Source organism: Gobio gobio, assembly GCF_949357685.1.
Source record: "Gobio gobio genome assembly, chromosome: 9".
Lineage (NCBI taxonomy): Eukaryota > Metazoa > Chordata > Actinopteri > Cypriniformes > Gobionidae > Gobio > Gobio gobio.
The window spans coordinates 5,520,540-5,542,478 of NC_137115.1; the positions used below are offsets into that span (position 1 = coordinate 5,520,540).

Consider the following 21,939-nt stretch of genomic DNA (forward strand, 5'->3'; position numbering starts at 1 on the left):
CTTCAAACAGCGGTGACGTATTGAAATCGCGTTTACTTTCACTTTGAATTAGACGATCGTGCGTAGGCCTACTCTGGGAATAGTACTGGTGGTGCTGAACGCGCATTTTCAAATATAAGTCTGACGCTTCTGTTGCCCAGCGAATCCTCCGCCACTGAGTCCACTCAATGTGAGCGCTTCACTAACACGTAACACACACTCAATGTTTTCTCGTCACGTGATCAGTGCTGCGCACTATATACGACTCGAACCGCTTGTGTTGCATGAGCTGATGGAATTGAAGCGACTTATCCACCTGAATTAAATAGTTTTTATTTCTATTAAAAGCCAAACTAGAGTGGAGGCATAATGTAAATGTAGTGTTGGCATATTCTATCCTAACTTCACCCTCACACTTCATCATTACTACTATATGACACGAGACAGCTTTTCACCTCGACGAGAAATCTCATCACAGTTTAGTCTCGTGGCACAAGATCTCGTCACACCCCTACTCTCCATCATAGTTTATTTGTATGCCTTCTTATTAGATAAAAAATGTATCAGTCTCAAGTGAGCGCTTTTTTAGAACAGGAAGGGGCCGTCCCCAAACTGTTCCCACAAAGTTGGGAGCATGAAATTGTCCAAAATGTCTTGGTGAAGCATTAAGAGTTCCTTTCACTGGAACTAAGGGGCCGAGCCCAACCCCTGAAAAACACCACACCATAATCCATCCTCCACCAAACTTTACACTTGGCACAATGCAGTCAGGCATGTACCGTTCTCCTGGGAACCGCCAAACCCAGACTCGTCCATCAGATTGCCAGCCAGAGAAGCGTGATTGGTCACTCCAGAGAACACGCCTCCACTGCTCTAGAGTCCAGTGGCGGCGTGCTTTACCCCACTGCATCCCACACTTTGCATTACACTTGGTGATGTAAGGCTTGGATGAGCTGCTCGGCCATGGAAACATGTTCCATTAAGCTCTCTACACACTGTTCTTGAGCTAATCTGAAGGCTACACAAAGTTTGTTCATAGTTCTTCATAGTTCTTTGGTTGGTAGGCTAGGTAACACTTTAATTTGAAGCTTCCCAACAGAAATTCTGCTGACTATATGTAACTTTACAACTACGTCAACTTATTCTATTAACCCAAACCCTAACCTAACAGTCTACTAATACTATAATGAGAGTTAGTTGACATGTAGTTGCAAAGTTACTTATAGTTAGAATGTCTAAAATACGCCATTATAATAAAACAAATATTCAACTGAAAAAAGTGCCTGTAAACAAATACTGAACTGATTTTGGTGGCTCATTATTTAGCATCATATAAGCATTTTCACAGTAACACCCTGCAGTGTCTGAACGCAACAACATTTTAATGAAAAGTGATAACAAATAACTTGGCCAAGTTCTATTTTCACTTTTGTAAATGATTGTTTGTGCCTCTTTCTACCACTGTCTGTTATAAAATGCAAATGAAATGAAGAGAAATCGTTAAAAAAGAGCGTGCCTGTTTATTACAGCATGCGAGATGACATACATTCCATTGTCTGAATGACATATTTAAAACAAAAGATACTTTGTTAAGATTCTAGTTATTCATGCTGATGACCCCGTAAATGTAAAGGGCCGTGTCAGATAATTTTAATGGGATGCCCTCATTGTTGTTATATAGGACAGAGAAGTCTATATAACACTCTAAAATTAATAAATAAACATATAAATACATTGGCTCCATCAAACAAGCTGAAATGAGTCCATAGATGACTGCAAGTGTGATTTTAGTCAAGCAAGATGAAGAGAGGGGGAGAAATTGCTTAAAAAAACGTGTTTCAAGTAAATGCTTTGATGCCGATGTGAAAAGGGACACAATTAAATCCGTCAGAGGGTTATGTGCTTAGCACACAGAACATATTATCCATCCAGCAACGAGGTTTATTATTTGATCACTTCAGAAAATGTATGAGTAGCCTAATTGCATTTGTACAGATAAACATATACAATAATATAAAATATTAATCATTACGTTTAGCCATGTGCAAGCAGACCTACTTTCCATAAATGATTTTATTCACGCATTAATTTAAAAAAAAAAAGCCCATATTTTTGACACATTCCAAGAAAAGGCTTTCATTTAAAAGGAGATGAATTATATAGTTTTATATTTCATCATGTAGACAAATGCCAAATTTGTAAGGAAAATGGTTGAAAATGTGTCAATTTGAAGGGAAAATGTGCCACTTAGGGTGTTGTTTGATTTATTACGATAATTTTTTTTCAGCAAATACTGAGAATGCATTTACGGTCCATATGGAATGTGCAGCAAAGCTTGTATTGCTTAATAAACTTTCTTAAATTTTTAGTTTCACAATAAAATGTTCATGATAAATATTTGCTGTTGTTCCCAGGGATTCCCAGCATTTCTGAAGTGAGGTGGACAGAAATGCCAAGGGTTTTATTTATTCTTAACTCTAGCTTTTATTTTGTTAAGAAATCAATAAACTGCTGAACAATAACCAATCCTTTTGTTTTCTATTTTTTATCCCTAATTTTCCCTAATGACAATTTTATGATTGGTTTATGTACTACAAACACTTGAGCATTAAGTCATCATGGGTTTTTTTACAAAGTAAAATGTATATTGTGGAGGGAGGAGTAAACGACAGACACAGTGGGTGTGCCGTCAGGCCTCGAGGACCAGAGCTATATGTGTTCTATTTTTTATCCCTAATTTTCCCTAGTGGGTGTGGCGTCAGGCCTTGAGGATGCTTGTATTAACACAAATAAACATAAACATTTTCAAAAGAAGAAATAAAGTGTAAAACAAACAGGGGATCTGGTGTCCTCGGTGTGCCAGGGAATCGTGAAGGAAGGGTAGTTATCGGATAGGATGGGTCCAGGTAAGGGGCGGACGCTTCTCTCTTCGGTCCGAGGCGTGAGGGGTGGCGTTTCAACAACACGAACACTCCGCATATACAGATAAAGTGCAGTCAAGACTCAATAAAACATGTTATAAATAAACTTATACAAAAATATATGTTTTAAGATGTGTTTTAAAAGTCAATAAACAATCGCTATTGCGAACATCAAGGGGAAGGGAGTTCCATAGGCAGGGGGCAGCATAACTAAAAGATCTGGCACCATGGTAGTCAGCCAAATCCGAGGTACCACAAGCGAAATTGAAGATGAAGATCTCAGAGTACATGAAGGAGTGTAAACATGAAGAAGTTGAGAAAAGTACTGGGGTGCAAGATTATAAAGTGCCTTGTAAGTTAAAAGCAGGATCTTGAATTCAACTCGATACTTTACTGGAAGCCAGTGCAACAGCTGAAGAACTGGAGAAATGTGCTCAGTAGAAAGTGATCTATTAAGAACCAACTGAAGCTTATGTAGCAATTTAGAGGGGACACCTGTGAGAAGACCATTGCAATAGTCTATACGTGAAGTGACTAATGCATGAATAAGAACTGCGGTATTGTTGGATGGAAGGGACGGAGACGGTTAATGTTACGCAAATGGAAGTCCGCGTGATATTATTAATGTGAGTTTCAAATGATAGTGTGCTATCCATGATAACACCAAAACTCTTAACCTGTGAGGAAGGAGAAATTGCATTATAGTCAATGTACAAAGAAAAACTATTCGATTTCGATAAAACGTATCTAGTGCCAACAAGTAAGGCCTCAGTTTTGTTGCCATTTAGCTTCAAGAAGTTCACTGAAAGCCAGTCTTTAATTTCAGCTAAACAGCTGGACAAAGATGGTGGAGGAAAAGAACCAGTCGGTTTGGCAGACAGGTCAAGTTGGGTGTCATCCGCATTACAATGAAAATGAATACCATGTTTTCTCAAAATATAACCAAGGGGAAGCATCTAAATAATGAAAAGTAGTGGGCCCAAAACAGAACCCTGGGGAACACCAGTGGTGACTGCAGATGTTCTTTATTTAAAACTTTTTAATTTAACATGCTGAGTGCGTCCAGAAAGATACGGCCTAAACCAAGAAAGAGCAGTGCCAGCAATCCCAATGGAAGCTAACCTGTTGAGAATAATCTTATGTGAAACAGTGTCAAAGGCAACGCTCAAGTCAAGAAGGACAAGTATGTTTAATAGCCCAGAGTTAGCTGCCAGCAGCAGATCATTGTTTATTCTGACAAGAGCAGTCTCAGTGCTATGGTGAGGACGAAAACCAGATTGAAATTGTTCATATCAATTATTATTAGAAAGATGTTCTTGAATTTGTATTGAAATACACTTTTCCACTACCTTAGAGATAAAAGGTCAATTCGAAATTGGGCGAAAATTATCAAAATTAAGTGGATCAGCCCCTGGTTTCTTAAGTATGGGAGTAATGCTAGCAGATTTAAGAGATGGAGGTACAGACCCAGAAACAAGTGAAGCGTGAACAATTTCAGTAATTAATGAAGACAGGGCTGGTAAACAAGCTTTCACTAAAGGAGTTTTTAAGGGTCTAAATGATGGTGGCACGAGAGTCCCTCCGTGTCCCCTTCCTGGACCTAAGAGGACACCAGCGTGCATGCACGGGGAGAGAGACATATTACATTGTATGAAATCCATTATGGCATTATAAAAGCTTATATATATATATATATTGTGTGTTTGTTGTCTTCACGTTTCATCAGTCAAAAATGTTTCTGCTTTTTTTTGGGCAAGATTTACTAAACAGGGGAAATTAGTGTGAGAACGCAATTCCATACAAGCACAGATGGGAGTGTAAAGTTCTGTGTGTGATCTACTGACAACGTGCAAATTAAAGAACACAGACAAAGCCGGATCATTTCCGTACACTCTAAAAAAAAAGGTTCTTTATGGCACCAAAAATGGTTCTTCGTCGTAATCTTAGAGGAACCACTTTTGGTGCTTTATAGCAGCATATCTTAACATGTTCTGTACATGGTAGCGGTGCTATATAGCACCATAGTTAGCGGTTCTATATAGCACCTTAGTCAAAGAACCGGTGAAGAACCACTGAAGAACCGCTGAAGAACCACTTAAGCACCAAAATTGGTGATATATAGCACATAAAAAGGTTCCCCTACGATTACGAGCCAAGAACCATTTTTGGTGCCATATAGAACCTTTTTTTTAGAGTGTAATGACCAACGCAATCTACCAAAAACAGCGCAAATTAGCATCTGGTTTAAGCCATTTTTTTGGGACGGTAAATAATGTCAATGTAATGCCTAATGCCAATAAATTGACTAGCGCAAAACTTAGTAAATAACCTTGCATGATCCATTGAAATTTTCTCCTCCCATAAATTTTACATCTGAAAGGAAAATTCCTTATAAAAATGCATATGCAATAAGGTCAGCCGCAAAAATAACCCTGTCCATGTCTTTAGTAAATCCTGACAGTAGTTTTTTAACGCCAAAAGAGGGCTTTGGACTTTCTGCATTAAGGCTTCAAATTGCAATAAAACATACATTACGTAAGAGAGTTTAGCGCTCCATAATGCTCACATTGCCTTGTTTTTGGATAAGAAAATGTCCGGTCTCTTTGAATTTCAAACTAGAAAACCTTTATGGTATAACCACACTCGCCTGAAACAAAAGGTGCAGGGGATTCTACGCCCAAAGTTCTTCCATTCTGTGTATCATGTGCTTCTAAAATTTCTTAGCATTCACTTAAAGCGGTCAGAACAGTGGTAGCACTTTACAATAAGGTTCTGTTTGTTAACATTACAATGAATAATAAGACATCTTAGTTTGTGTTAATTGCAACATTTACTATTACATTATTTAATTTTTTTTTTGGGGGGGGGGGGGGGGGGTCACACACAGTTTCTGTCAATCTCATGTTAATCTTGAGTACCTATAGAGTGGTATTGCATCCTTCATATCTCCGAAAAGTCTTTAGTTGTATCAGATTTATAAAAGACAGATACCTGTACCAAGTCTTTCCGAATAAAAGGCTGGAGGTGTATCGTGTGGACGGAGCTAAAGAACCCACGAGCTATTGCGTTGAGAGCGCCTGAAAGCTGTGACATCCTTAAAAAACATGGAAAAAAACGTTGTCTTAAATAAACGATGGCTATCAATCATATTCAGCCATACATATATGATCCAGAATTTGATCCAGAGGCTGAAATTGAACAGGAGCAGCAGCAGCAACTACTACAGCAGGACGTCTCTATGTGGTATGTACTGTAACTGTATATATTTGCTTAGCGGCTTGTGTAATGGGGAATGGGGAAAAATGCAACGTCTCGAGACAAGGTTTTTAAAAGTTGAAATGATTTTAAAGGTCCCGTATTTTTCGTGTTTTTTTTTAAGCTTTGATTGTGTTTACAGTGTGCAATATAACATGTGTTCATGTTTCGCGTGTAAAAAAACACAGTATTTTTCACACAATTTACTTATCTGTATACTGCTGTTTTCACTGTCCTCAAAACGGCCTGAAAGATTTCCCTGTTCTATGAAGTCCCTCCTTCAGAAATACGTAACGAGTTCTGATTGTGCCAGCGGTTCCCGTGTTGTGATTCGACAGCAGCTTAGGGCACGCAGAGCGCACGTTACCGGAAAGGTCACGCCTCTCACCATAACAGGGATGCATGCGCTCAATGATCTCTAAGTACAGCGTCCCTGGGAAAGCCAAACAAAGGTGACTTGATGATGGATGAAAATAACAGCGTCTCGACGACATGGCAACAAACAAACTATACAAACGCAAACCGAGCGCGACACTTCCTATTCTCCACGCGGGAGCAACAAGATCACGCCCCCTTTTTCGCGCGTTCTTGTGGGCGGAGGTTAGTCGACATACTGCTCTACTGACGTAATTAAAGCAGGAAATACCAGGATGTAGTCCTAACCAGCCGTTCGCTGTAGGCTTTGAAAGGGAACTTCTGTTAAATAAAATATCTCGCTTGGCATTGAACTTTGAGCTTTATAATTTTACAGGTATTATACATGCTCTAACAGCAACATTACACACTAACTAAAGTTTGAAAAATGGGATCACGAAGAACAGGACCTTTAACTTTGAACGCAGCATTTTTAGAAAACCATGTCATGCGCAACTTTTACAACATTTGTGTGTATTCTCTCATGGTTTATGGGGGCATGATTTGGTTTATGGACTATTGTATGTGACTTAACGTTAGTAGTAGGAAGCGGAGTGGTTTTGCACTTCAGACTAGTGCGTGTTTACATAGATAAACAATGGAATAGTAGCGCATTTGAATGAAGAAGCACGCTTTGTGTGAACATCCAACACTAGGTTTAATATGAAATTAATTCATTTAGTTCAACATATTTTCCCACTCTTTGTGTATTGTTGTTTTGAATGGTTTTACAAGAAATAAACAGACACATATAGTGGCCAGCTAAACAAATGTATTTAAACACACACCTTACATTGCATGCTCCATGGATACATTTGTTTAACTTGATGAGCAACAAAAACACTTGCGCAAAAAAACAATCTTCATCCACTGTCCCCTTAACTCTGGGTTCTTTAGGGGAAGCCTTGCCCTGAGAACCAAAAACACATTTTGGTGACGTTGATTTCGTGAGGTCCTGTGACCTGTGCTTTTGCTCTCTCGCTCTGGTCAGCTTGTGTGCGTGTCTCTTCCGAGAAGTGCCCGTACGGCCCATACAAGGAAATTCCGCCCTTGTTGACGTCATATAGGCCCATAGGCCTACTTGAAAAACACTTTCCAAAACTTATTTTCCTAAACAGTATTTTTTGGCACAGAAATACTCCATCAATACGGCCATGACCCTGTCGCCGTTTCATCACTGTTTCTTCCTTGGAGCACTTTTGATAGAGACTGACCACTGCAGAACGGGAACACCCCACAAGAGCTGCAGTTTTGGAGATGATCTGACCCAGTCGTCTAGCCATCACATTTTGGCCCTTGTCAAACTTGCTCAAATCCTTACGCCTGCCCATTTTTCTTTGAGGACAAAATGTTCACTTGCTCCCCAATATATCCCACCCACTAACAGGTGATGAAGAGATCATCAGTGTTATTCACCTCACCTGTCATTGTGTTATATGTGGCATAATGTTATGCCTGATTGGTGTATGAATATAATACATGAGGTGTTAGTTGTAATTAGCAGTAGTGTTTTTGTATGGTTTGATGTTTTTCTAAATAAAACTTTATCTAATGCACATATTCCTTGTTTTCCCTATTCCACCTATGTAGGAAACCTTGGAGTTTAGTACCCTTATGGCACATTGTTGCCCTGAGGCAACAAACCAAAATCTGGTTCAGGGGTGGGGGGGTGACACTTTTTATGATGGATATATTATCATGGACCCCCAAGCTCCCAAAAATTAAATAGTCATGTCATAGTTGGTATCTGTTAATAGAAATAGCCATGAGTTAACATGGACTTGCAATGTACAATTCTATTTTTATTAACTAACGTTAACAGACATTAATAAACTATGTAAAAAAAATTCAGTTAATGCATTAACTAATGTGACCTCATTGTAAAGTACTAGAGCACTTTGTGCATGTATTTACAGCTATGTTTGCCATGAGTGGGATTCAGGGCTCAAGGTGCACTGGGGTTCAGAAATCCAGCACACAGTCTGCTCTCTTTGCATTTTCAATTGGGACCGACGGCAAAATACTTCTCAAGTGAATGTTAATGTATGTTAATATCAAGCTGAATCATCAAATTTGACTATGTTTTGCTTTGATGGCACACCATGCAAACATCAGCATTTTTTTTTCAGGATTCCTACCCACTAAGAGTATATAACACATGCACACATACACAGATTATCTTTTTATTTACTTACTTACTTATTTATTTATTTTAAGCTGCGGGCACTTTAATCTCATCCAAAATGCATTCCTGGAAGGTTTGCTTATTTATAGTTGTTTTTGTTGATTATTTTCTTCAAATACTATTTGAATTTTATTGGAAGAATAAGCACTATTTGCAGTCTTCCCACTCAGCGAGTTAATTTTGAGAATATTTCTGTGATTTTGCAGGCAAGAAGCAGCATTCATTTACACCTGCCAAAAACCTTATGGTCATATCCACAGAAAAAAAGAAGCAAAAAAAAGCTCTCATTTCCCCACTTCAACAAGATTATCTTATCTTTTGCACACCATTAACCAGAGAAACTTTAAGACACAGTAATCACATCTTACTGCAAAATCAAATTAGCAGCACCTCTAACAGGATATGGCTCACTGGGAACCAAGCGTGCGTTTAATATATCGGTCCACCTGTGGGGAGTTACTTCCTACCTGGTCTGTGTGCAGTTTGTGCAAGTTGGTCAGTCATGCAGGTTCTAGACAATCCCATGATTCAGTTCTGCTGGAAGAGCGCCTGGGGAGAATTAATGTGCTGCGGCAAAGTTAATATATGGGAAGTATGTTGGAATTTACATGAAAGTTATTTGATACAAATGCAATGTAGTTGAAGTAGCAATGAAGGACTAAAAACTAAATAATGTAAAAGCCCTTTGACCTTTGTGTCTGGCTTTGTCCAGTTGCATTCTGCTGACAGTGCCATTAAGTTTGCTTATAGGTAGATCAGGGAAAGGCAAATCTATACAGCTTTTGCATGCTCAGGGCCTATTTTGTCTCCATTTGTCCCCATGGTTGAATGGAAATGTTAGTCAAATTAAGCTAAATATGAACAAACTTATTTCAAGGCCACCTGCACTTGTAGTTTTAAGACATCACTTCCAGAGTTATCTGATGTTTACTTCGATAGTTGCCGAAATAGCCAAAATACATTCATTAAGGATTGCAAACATATCAAAAGATAAAATGTGCATAATGCTGACTCCAAGCTGAAGCCCATATTTTACATTTGTATTGTAACACTTCTAAATGAAACTCTTATAAATTAACTCTTTCCTCGCCTTTTTTGTTTGTTTGTCTTTTTGTTGCAGCAACCACCAGGATTCAGGCCCTTCATAGATATGACACATTTGAATTTTGTTCAATTTACTTTAACATTTCTAATTAGGAGTAATACGTGTTTATATGTAATGAGTATAACAAAATATTTAAATAGTGTCATCTATGAAATTTATTTAAGTTTGTTCAACTCAATTTAGTTACATTTAGGAAAGAGGAGTACCTTCTATCTGAATATGCAATATATCAAAAGCAAGAAGAGAGCCTCTGCTTTAATATAGTATATATACACCGATCAGGCATAACATTATGACCGGCGAAGTGAATGACACTGATTATCTCTTCACAGCACCTGTTAGTGGGTGGGATATATTAGGCAGCAAGTGAACATTTTGTCCTCAACTTTGATGTGTTATAAGCAGGAAAAATGGGCAGGCGTAAGGATTTGAGCGAGTTTAACATTTTAAACAAAAAGCTGAGAAAACCATATTAATCATATTCAGAATGATGATCAATACATACATAGGTAGATCGAGTCCATCAACACCCCAAAGCTTCACAGACCTCGTCCTGGGTCGGCATTTCATACGGTAACGTTAGGGAGTTTTGATTTACAAACTGTTTAATGTTGATGATCGCGTCATTTTACATGTGCACATAGGCAATTCAGGAGATTCAGTACTCTTTCAGAAGATGCGTAACAGCGCCCACCCCCAGACCGTATAACAGTGAAAACATGGATCGGCGGACATTTTCGTTAATGGTGGGGAATTATATTTTTTTCAGCAAATGGTTTTGCGAAGAACACTGAAAGTGCCATTTTTGAGTAAGTTCCTTTTTACATTGAAATTCCAACAGCCACATAAATGTGTCAAAAGGAAATATACAAGCTCTAAATGTGGAGTTCCTTAAACCAAAAGCTCTGCGCAGAGCCGCAAGAGATTGATCTCAATGTTAGCTGAAGTGTTTTCACATGGGGAAGGAAAGGCAATCAATCTCATTTATGCTGAACTTTCTCACGCCTTCATCTCAACGCTTACATTGTTCTCTCTCTCTACACTCACTGACTTAATGACTGAGAGCTGCAAAGTGACCTTTTGAAACCTACATCCTTAAAAATTACCTGGAACAAAGTAAGCATCAATCTATAAGAAAGAAAAGAGCGAGCGAGGAAAGGAAAGTGCGAGTCAGAAGTGTAATTCTGAGCAGATGAGGTGGACTACCCAGAGGTGTCAATCACAGTCTCAAAGAAATAATATAAATGTTGAACTTGTTTATTGCAGATAACCAAACATCTGAGCGACGTAAACTAATAAATGCGGATTCCAAATCTTCCACAGAGCACGGAAACCATGAAGAATACATGAAATAGATTGAATAAAGATGTTGGGAAGTGCCATCTGAGCCTTGGCTTGTGGCTTCCATACCTGGCGGTCCAAATGGTAATGCTGTCTTTCTATTAGACGTTAAATGAAGTGAAGCCTGTTGTGGAATCTTCCACACCAGAAGGAAAGATTTAAATATGACTGACAGGCCAGTCACACATTGAGTCAAATAAAAAGTGACACGTCTGTTTCTGTAGCCTGCGCCTACATATCCATAATGTACCGCGAGTAAAAGCCAGTGTGTGTATGTTGTGGTGATTTCCATTTGTGTCTGATTTCTGGTTAACACTTTGCAATATTGTTCAATTAGTCAGCATTAGTTAATGCATTAGGTATCATGGACAACATTTATACAGCTTTTAAATTATGTTAATGTTGATGGATACTATTGTTTGTTGTTAATCAATGTTTGTTCACAATACATTTATAGTAACTCGTTACCTGCCATGCACTGATGGAATTTTTCGTCAATTTTGGCACAACACTTTTTGCAATTTAGCATTGCATCTCAGGATTGCTATTGTTGTGTTTAGCCATTTTATTGGTAGCAAAAGTATAACGATGACAGGAGAGTAGAGGGGGTGACACAAATGAGTTAATAGCTCAATGGTTCTGGAGCAAACACCAGGCCGCAGATCCAAGATTCAATGCAATTTCAATGCAACTTTACATGATCTGTATCTCTGCATGTTGCTTTCAGTCAAACCGCAGAAGTTCGGTTCATGTGCATCATACACCGACCAGGCATAACAGGTGATGTGAATAACACTGATTATCTCTTCATCACGGCACCTGTTAGTGGGTGGGATATATTAGACAGCAAGTGAACATTTCGTCCACAAAATTATTGTGTTAGAAGCAGGAAAAATGGGCAAGTGTAAGGATTTTGGCGAGTTTGACAAGAGTCAAATTGTGATGGCTAGACGACTGGGTCAGAGCATCTCCAAAACTGCAGCTCTTGTGGTCTGCAGTGGTCAGTATCTATCAAAAGTGGACCAAGGAAGGAACAGTGGTGAACCGGCGACAGGGTCATGGGCGGCCAAGGCTCATTGATGCACATGGGGAGCGAAGGCTGGCCCATGTGGTCCGATCAAACAGACGAGCTACTGGAGCTCAAATTACTCAAGAAGTTAATGCGGGTTCTGATAGAAAGATGTCAGAATACACAGTGCATCGCAGTTTGTTGCGTATGGGGCGGTATAGCCGCAGACCAGTCAGAGTGCCCATGCTGACCCCTGTCCACCGCCGAAAGCGCCAATAGTGGCACGTGAGCATGGCCGGGTGCGTGTGCATGGCTTACCTGGGGAACACATGGCACCAGGATGCACTACAGGAAGAAGGCAAGCCGGCGGAGGCAGTGTGATGCTTTGTGCAATGTTCTGCTGGGAAACCTTGGGTCCTGCCATCCATGTGGATGTTACTTTGACACGTACCACCTACCTAAGCATTGTTGCAGACCATGTACACCCTTTCATGGAAACGGTATTCCCTGGTGGCTGTGGCTCTTTCAGCAGATAAAAAAGCACAACAACGAGTTTGAGGTGTTTACTTGGCCTCCAAATTCCCCAGATCTCAATCCAATCGAGCATCTGTGGGATGTGCTGAACAAACAAGTCCGATCCATGGAGGCCCCACCTCACAACTTACAGGACTAACATCTTGGTGCCAGATACCACAACACATGTGGAGAATGTCATAATGTTATGCCTGATTGTTGTATGTATGCACCTCTGCATTTTTTATTTTAATTGGATGGCTATTCTTTTGAATATGAATGTAACCATCTAGCAGGTTTAAACCCCTCTCCACTAAATGGATGATTGGCAGGTGAGTAGGCATTCCTGGGATGTTGCCCGGGACACATCAGAGTTCGTTAGCGTTTACACTTCAAATGCGATGCAGTCACACGCATTTTTGACTATCCTGCCTGTGGTTTGAGTGATTGGATAACATCTCTATTTAGTAGTGTCCACTTGTAATAACATTACCCGAGGCAGATGTTTTTTAATGATGTCAGTGTTACACTTCCTATCCACATAGCAATTTGTAAAAGCTCGCTTCTCTATGCCATTATATACCGTGTGCTGTTAGATTGAATCAATGGCCGAGGTCAAGAGAGGACGCATCAGCACTGAACTTCAGCCCACACAGCCATGCTTGATAAATACATATGTATTTATATAGCTTGAAAAACATGTGGTTTGATCTATATGTATACATCCATGTGCACACACAAGCCCGGTTTTCATCTACACGGGTTAGACACTGGGAACTGTTCTCATTTGTTTTAGTTTAGTTGTTGTAAGATACAACTGAAATAATTCAAAAGAGAGGAATTATCAACAAGAAATCAGGCGATTAAAAGTATTCTCATGAAATATTGATTCTCTTCAGTGCTTGTGCTTCAGTCAGATGGAGCGATCCATGGGCATTTTCTGGTTTGAAACCTGCTCCAATAAAAGAATTGATTGTTAAAGCTAACAAGATCTTAAGGCTCAAAATTGCACAAAGTAAACCTTGCAAATAAACTTTCATTTTGACTCAAATATTACTTATTTTACCAGGTTTTATTGCCAGGTTGTCATTGCGTGTATCAAAAAGAAAGATTTGATTTATTTGTTTGGTTACACTTATACGATTTTTGCCTCAACAAACTCCTAATTACTTCTTATTAATAGTTAGTAAGGTAGTTGTTAAGTTTAGGTTTTGGGTGATTAAGGGATGTAGAATATGGTCATGCAGAATAAAGCATTAAAGGGTTAGTTCACCCAAAAATGAAAAGTCCATCTCACTACAGTGGTTCTACAATAACTTTATGAAGCGACGAGAATAGTTTTTGTGCGCAAAAAAACTAAATAATGACTTATATAGTGATGACCAATTTGAAAAAACTGCATCATGAAGCTTCGAAGAGTTATGAATCAGCGAGTCGAATCATGATTCAGATTGCGTGACAAACCGCCAAACTGCTGAAATCACGTGACTTTGGCGATCCAAACCGCTGAATCGACTCGCTGATTCATAATGCTTCGAAGCTTCATGATGCAGTGTTTTGAAATCGGTCATCACTATATAAGTCGTTATTTAGGTATTTTTGCGCACAAAAACTATAAAGTTATTTTAGAACCACTGTAGTGAGATGGACTTTGCAACAACGTCTTTAGTACCTTTTATGGGTCTTGAGAGTGTAAAGTGCATTGTGCCAATGGAGGCCTTTCTGAGCCATTGGATTTCAACTAAAATATCTTCATTTGTGTTCCGAAGATGAACGGAGGTCTTACGGGTGTCGAATGACATGAGGGTAAGAAATTAATGACATAATTTTCCTTTTTGGGTGAACTAACCCTTTAATATGTGCTTTATAAGTACTAATAAACCGGCAATATCCCAATAATATGCATGATAATAAGCAACTAGTTAATAGTGAGAATCGGACCCTACACTAAAGTGTTTATTTTGTTTAAACATATAACTACTTTTATAATTGGCTAAACACACAAACACACACACACACACACACACACACACACACACACACACACACAAGATTATTACCTCTAAATAATTCCCGTCAAACTATATAGGCTATTCTTTGACCATGTTGTTCTTTTCCGGTGTTGTTTTACTGAATAAATGCATCATGCCTTCTTTTCTTTGGAAGAGAAGAGAGGAAGTAGAAGGGAAATGCATCATGCAATATTTAGTGTGTGAAACAGTCTTGTTAGCAAGCCATGCATTAGTGAGATTAACAACTTCTACATTAGGGGGCAATAAATGATGAGTCTGAACTCTGCTTTGCTCATTTGGAAAAGAGGAGCTAATAAGTTTCCAGCTCTTGGTTGTTTTAGTCTAATGCAAACAAACTCCATACAAGTCTGGTCCAGCGTGCATCTTTTAACCTGGCCAGAATCAACCACTTAGAAATCAACCACTTAGACAGAACGAGATGGCTGACATGCAAAGCAACCAATCACAGCTCATCGTATTATCAGACACGCGGATGGGTGTTTTTCACTCAGGCTGTTGTTTCTTTATTTCTTTCTTTCTTTTAGTCGCAGTTCCCAGCCTCTTGTTTCAACAGCGCTGCTACGCTTGATCAGGTGGGCGGGTCTTATGTGCAGCCGCCCCCCCCTTCCCCTGCTCCTCCACTGAGAGAAAGCGAGAGAAGAGGAGGGAGGGGTGGGAGGAGTGAGAAAGAGAGAGAGAGAGGCAGACTGACTCTGTGAGCCAGAGAATGGAAGAGCAGTGTGTGAGAGCGATGGAGAGAGAGAGAGAGAGAGAGAGCATGAGTACTCTGAGTTTATGAGAGCGCCTGCACACACATCATCAGAACAGAGTCACTTCAGTCACTGTAGGACAACACAGCAGATTATTATCACAGCACACTGAGAAAGAGAGCGAACAGGGGAACACTAGAAGAGAGAGAGATTGACAGAGAGCCTCTCTTTATTAAGAGAGCACATCGGGGGACTGACAATAGCAGCCAGCCGTGTGTGCGTGAACTTTCCCAGCTTGACTTCTACTCGGCGCCCAAGAGGTCACCCACCCCTGCAAAGTGCCGTGCCGAGATGATCCCGGAGGTCTTTCTGATCTTGTGGCTGACAGGTCACGGTAAGCCGCCTGGTCTCCTCGTCTCCGCTGTGTTGTGTCCTGTGTCAGTGTGCGAGAAGGGAATCTCTGGGAGTCAAACTGGAGTCTTGAGCTCTGAGGTTTCGGCTGTGAAACCCCAGAGTTTGTCTCAAACTGTTTGAAGTAGTTGCATGGCATCTTGTTTGTCTGTCGTACAAGTTTCATTGAACGCCAAGGTTGCTTGTGAGGTCAGGCTATTGACCGGAGGCACGTCAAAGGATGTTCAACTCACGCACCGGCGAGCGCAAACAACACACTCGTCACTCGTGTGGTTATTCTTAGACAGCCTGCGTGTCTGTAAACATTCGGGCTTAGCGTCGGCTGACGGATGTTTCCGCTGCTTGCCGCCAGGTGGTTGTCTTTGAAAAACAATCGGAATGAATTGGAGACTGATGCCGAGACCCCTAACAGGGGTTGCCGGCTCGCTCGTACGCTCCCTCCGCGAGCAGCTGAAAGGGGAGGCAGCGACTCGCCCGCGCTAGATAGATTGAGTTGATTGTCTTTCTCCGCAGCAACCGGTGACCCAGAAAGGGAAGTTCAAATAAATCCAAAAGCCCTGGGACTTTATTTGAAGCCCCTTGTAGCACCGGCTGCATCACAAAGAGTTTGTTTGGGTTTAAAAACGCAACGTCCTCAGACTTTCATTGAATCATCCAGGTTTTTTTAAGTGCAGGGAGAGAATTTCTTCTGCATTTCCTAAGCTCTCTCTCTCTCTCAAAGTCTCTCTTTTTCCCCCTTCACGGTTATCACACAGCGTACGCAAATCAAAGCCGAGCAGATTTGGCAGAGCAAACTTAATGACCTGCTTATCACTTAACTTGTGTCCTCACACCGACTCTCATTAAAATGTTGCAAATTCTGTACCCCTCACTCACGATCTGATGGCATGTTCACATAAACCACAGTGTTAATATATGACTCCACACATGAGAACGGGGAGAGAGTGTGGGGCTACTTTGAGGATGACAGTGGGAGTAAAGTATGGGGCGCTCCGTTTCTTGTTTAGTAGATCATGCCTCGGGAGGCTGTCAGCTTTATGATCTAGTTTTATAGCAGTGTTAGCCATGTGTCCAGCAAATAGGCTTTTTTTTTTTTTCATTTCAGAAGATGGGGGGGAACACAAGCGCTCATCATTTGATGATATCTTTCATGAAAATGCTGAAAGTCCTCACATATGCTATTCTTGTCAGAAAGTTGGCATAACAAACCGTCCATGCATCAAACATATTCATACATTGAAGAAAAACAATTATGAATTTATGAATTAACAGCTCATTTGCCTTTGAAATCATCATTAAAACGATCATAATTCTGGAGATCTTCACGCAACATGCTTAACAATACACGGTTGCCGCCAATAGAAATGCAGTCAGGCAGTCTGTCTGATCTCCTTCCCGTCTAACTCTTTAAAGCTCTCAGCGCACAGAAAGCATCACGCACCAGGCAAAGCCGCCTTGTTTTGCTTTGCTGTGCAGTTGAGCTGAGCTAGGTATTGTGGTTATAAAAAATAAAAGCAAAACAGGCAGGTAAACACGAGATAACAACAGCCATTCTTGTCGCCCCGCTCTGCCCCTGGGGATGGCAGGTTCCCCAAAGCTAGATTGTGTTTTACACATTATTGCTGTTTATGAAGCCAACCAGTGTCAGCGGAAATAAATATATAAGGGAAAACTCCTGGAGAAAAACAAGTCTTTTATTTAGGGGGAAAAAAAGAAGGATGAGGAGAAGCGTATGTGTGTGTGAGAGTTTGACAAAAAAAAAGTCCAATAGTTGCGCTGGGAGCTTAGAAAGACCATATTGAGTTTTTGTCAAGAGTTGAGGGTATATGTAGGGCACTTTCCCTCGCTCCCTCACTCATACGCACACACACACACACACCTGGTGACAAGCCCTAACTGATGGCACACAGTCGAGTAGAAGCTCACCCTTGTGCGGCACAGAAAGCTGTCGCACCACAGGCAAACCTTCTGTCCAAGAGCTTGTCTCTCTCTCCTTCTCTTTCCGACTTTTTTGGGATATTTTCACCCCCTTTTTTCTCACTCTCTTAGTCATAGTTTGTTCATTTTCCTAGAGGTAGCACTTTCTCTAGCTACTCTATCTGTCCACTTTTATTCCATTTCTCCTTTCTCATACGTTCCGGATGAAAATGTTGATTATTGCTATATCTGTTTCCCGCCACTGCCCGTGACAGAAGGGAAATCAGGGTTTTTCATGGAATTTTTATGGGAAAAAAGCACTTTTCATCACCTCAGATCATTTACTTAATCTGGGTTGTATCTAATTTCTCATTAAAAATATGCAAAAATCCTTAGAACAAGGTAAAATTGCTTCAAAATCTAAATTGTGTGAGATGATAAGACTTGTTTTGGGGGAAAATATCTTGAATTAGGTTTATTTATCTGACCCCACTGGCATTCATTTCTTGTTTTAATCATAAACCTCATTAAATTGTATTAGATTTATGCTTAAAACCAGAGAAATATAAAATGCCAGTGGGTTCAAAACTTAATTCTAGATGTATTTTCTGAAAACATGTCTTATTATCTTATGAAATTATGTTATATCCATAAAAAAAATTAATAGTTTGAAGGTTGTTTGGATATTTAAACTGCAAACAAGACACATCTCTTGCATCTGCCACCTTTTGTTCCAGCCGTTTCTCAGATGAAAATGTTGCTTTATCAATTTCTATGAAAAAGCCATTTTTCATTTTAGATAAATGACTTTAAAAAAAAATTGTGTGAGACTTGTTTTGGAAGAATACTTTAAATTAAGTTTATCTCACCTCATTTGCACTTATAAACTCATAAACCTCATTAAATGTTATTAGATTTATGTTTAAAACAAGAAAAAAATATCCCTTAAAAAATTAAGTAACTAAACCACATTCTAGATACACGTCTTTATAAAACAAAACAAGTCTATACACACACGCACACTGTAACTCTCTTTCATCTGTCCACTTTTCTTCCACCCGATGCTTTTCTCAATAACTGTATTCTGTCACTGCCTGTGTCACAAGGGAAATCAGTGTTTTTAATGGCATTTCAGCACAACATCATAAAAAATCCCTTTTAATATACGCTTGTCTCTCCCATCCAATACTCTGTTGCAGGACTCGACGTTATAGTGTCTCATTACACATTATTCAGCTTTCCTCTTCCCCTCTCATGATCAAGTCCACTGGGGGCAGTGTGACATAGATCTGAAGACCGTCTATGTCTATCCATATTCCTCCATCACTCTCTCCCTCCCCCCGTCATCCTCTCCTAACCGCTGCCGTCTTGTTCTGATAGATGAGGCAAATGCTCTTCAGGAGCGTCTGGTGTTAAGTCCCCACACAGCCAAGGGCGTAAGCTGTGTCTTAACCCTAGAAAGCAGGTCTTAGTGTGTCCTCTCTCTCTCTCTCTCTCTCTCTCTCTCTCTCTCTCTCTCATTCACTAAGCCGCACCTCACCAGGCTGGTAATTAAAATGTCACTTTTGGCTGTTTTCAGGCCAAATCTCGGCCGCCTTATACAAGCATAAAAGGAATCAAACATCTCAGTTTGTTTCATTTTAGAATGTGGAACATTTTTTCCCCGGTCAGACTTCAGCAAATCATTCTCTGTAACATCACAAATCCTTTTTCAACATGGACCAAATCCGATCAAATGTAATGGATTTTTTACATCTCAGTCATATTTCAGGGTTAATTAATTTCATATTTCTGCATGGCATTCCGATTTTCTTCTTACGCCGGGCCATTTTTTATCCTTGGATTAAGCCGTTTTGTATGCCAGCAATGGCATAGTCATCACAGACAGTAAACACGTATCAGTATTCTTCTGTCCTTCTTGCTGTCATTCTTTATCGACAAGCAAAGCAAAAGAGCTGACACGGGCTCTGCCTACGGATACATATGTGAGTCGCTAAGCTGTGACCACCTACAGTTGTTTTGTCTGTGCCCGGTGTGAGGTCCGACCCCTTTAATGTGGTTCATTAGGCTGTGACCCCTCTAATACCTTCCATGCCCATATTAGCCTACTCACACTCTCAAGTGAACACTGACAAATACAAAGTTCTGCCATGCAACTGGTGCAGGTTGATAGGTCCTTAACTCAATTTGTTAGCGATCACATCGTTATCTGTGGCATCAGCAGCCAATGAGCTTGCTGCTCAACATTCAAATACTACACTCTAAAAAAAATGCTGGGTTAAAAACAACCCAAGTTGGGTTGAAAATAGACAAACCCAGCAATTGGGTTGTTTTAAGCAAACATTTAGCCCAACCGCTGGGTTAAAACAACCTAATTGCTGGGTTTGTCCATTTTCAACCCAACTTGGGTTGTTTTTAACCCAGCATTTTTTAGAGTGTAGGCATTGTTGGTTGTTAGCAATCTGTAGCGCGCTTTCAGAGACCCTCCACTTGTAGTACTCGAGACCGGTCTTAAGATAATTTTTGAAGGTCTTGGTCTTGTCTCGGTCTTGACTGCATTTCTCCTCGGTCTTATCTTGGTCTCGGACTTAGAGATCAAGATCACAACTGCAAGGATATCACTAAATTGCTGGTGCATTGTCTGATTTAACATCATTAATGTGCTTTGATGTAAAACGTCCTGCTTAAAATGCAATCAATAACTTCTTTGTAATGTGATTTCTTGTGTTACTGTGCTGCCGGGTTCAAAATCGGTGCAGGATTGTCTCAAAAATGCCCAAAATTAATATAAATGCCCAAAAAATTCTGAGGTTTAGTTTGTTATATAACATAGAATATAATTAAGCAATATCACAAGAGCAAGAGAGCTATTTTCATAAATATAAGCGTGATTGCAAATGATATTGATGTATACAAACGTTCAATAAACAAGAAGTTAATATTAAATGACATTTTAAACTGTGTCTTTGCTAATTCGGCAGTGTTTCGTTATTAAATGAATCGGCTGCTTTGAACAATCGGGTGAATAAAGGATTCCATGACTGTTCAATAATTTTAATGTTTAAATGTTAAATTAATCGGAACATTATTTATGCAGGTGTAATTGTACCAATTCAGATGCAACTTCTGTGCCATGAATTTTATTGTTAGTGATTAGATTGGTAACAGTATTATAGTGTCTTACTATTCTAATTGTCTAGTCATTTCTCAGACAGTAGAAATGGATCTTTTAGATTACATTTTCTGGTCTGGTCTCGCCCTGTCTTGGTCTTGTCTTGGTCTCAACCCCACAAAGTCTTTGTCTTGGTCTCGGCACATGCTGGTCTTGACTACAACACTACCCTTCACCCTCCCCAGCTCCAACTGTATAGATCTGCTATGGGGGTTATTTAATGTACTGTATGTTATATGTGCAGCAGAAGCAGCATGTCTGTTAATATATTGGCAGTGGAAAGTCTCAGCAGCAGCATAGCAGATCTATTCCACCAATACCAAATACATTAACATTGCCATATTCATTACCATGCCAATCTCTCCGAGAGTTGTCATGACAGAACTGCATTTCTCCAAGATAGGGAGGTTATTTTGTAGAAGTAATAGTATTTCTGATGAAAAGAGAGATGGAACACATTTTATATTTCATATATTTCTTGGTCCCTGTTTCATTTAAGAAATTTAATTTACTGTTCAGAATGAGCATTAGATTGCAGGGTTTTCACGAATATGGAAAACCTGTAAATATCAAGAATTGTTAAAAATGTGAAATTTTAAATTATAGTAGTTATTACAACATTAAATGTCAGGACTTGTCTAATGTTATAATCATGAACAACTAAAAAAGTTATGGAAAAGTAACACGCATGGATTGGTCCAAAAGAGTAGGAGAACCTGCGACTTCAAAATCCTAAATATGAGCTGTAGAGTGTGTGTTCTTCCCTCTTTTTCCTGTTTAAAACCGAATCCAGATAGATTTTCCTCTCTTCAGTTGGGTTATTTGTACCTCCTCCGATTCAGGTCAAGAGAAGATGGCCGTTAATTTGGCCTTGATTCCTGAAATCCAGTGAGAGCAGCTTTGCTGACAAGCTCTGTGCATAAACAAAATGTGTTTACTGGACTTTTATTAAGCTGCACCAATGAAATCGGTGCTCTAAACCACAGTAGCAGAAA

At 39.8% G+C, this 21,939-nt stretch overlaps 1 protein-coding gene across 8 annotated transcripts in view; it reads left to right on the forward strand.

Moving 5' to 3' along the window:
• The first annotated feature begins 15,417 nt into the window (after positions 1–15,417).
• The window catches only part of kirrel3b (kirre like nephrin family adhesion molecule 3b), a 282,241-nt gene continuing 275,719 nt past the window's right edge, over positions 15,418–21,939 (forward strand). For 7 of the 8 annotated variants that reach the window (XM_079826195.1, XM_079826193.1, XM_079826191.1 and 4 more), the window contains exon 1: positions 15,457–15,838. In XM_079826195.1, coding sequence (XP_079682321.1) covers positions 15,796–15,838 — 43 coding nt within the window. In that variant the 5' untranslated portion in view covers positions 15,457–15,795. Of the gene's footprint in view, positions 15,839–21,939 lie in introns of all 8 variants that reach the window. The other variant, XM_079826192.1, reaches the window with a different exon arrangement.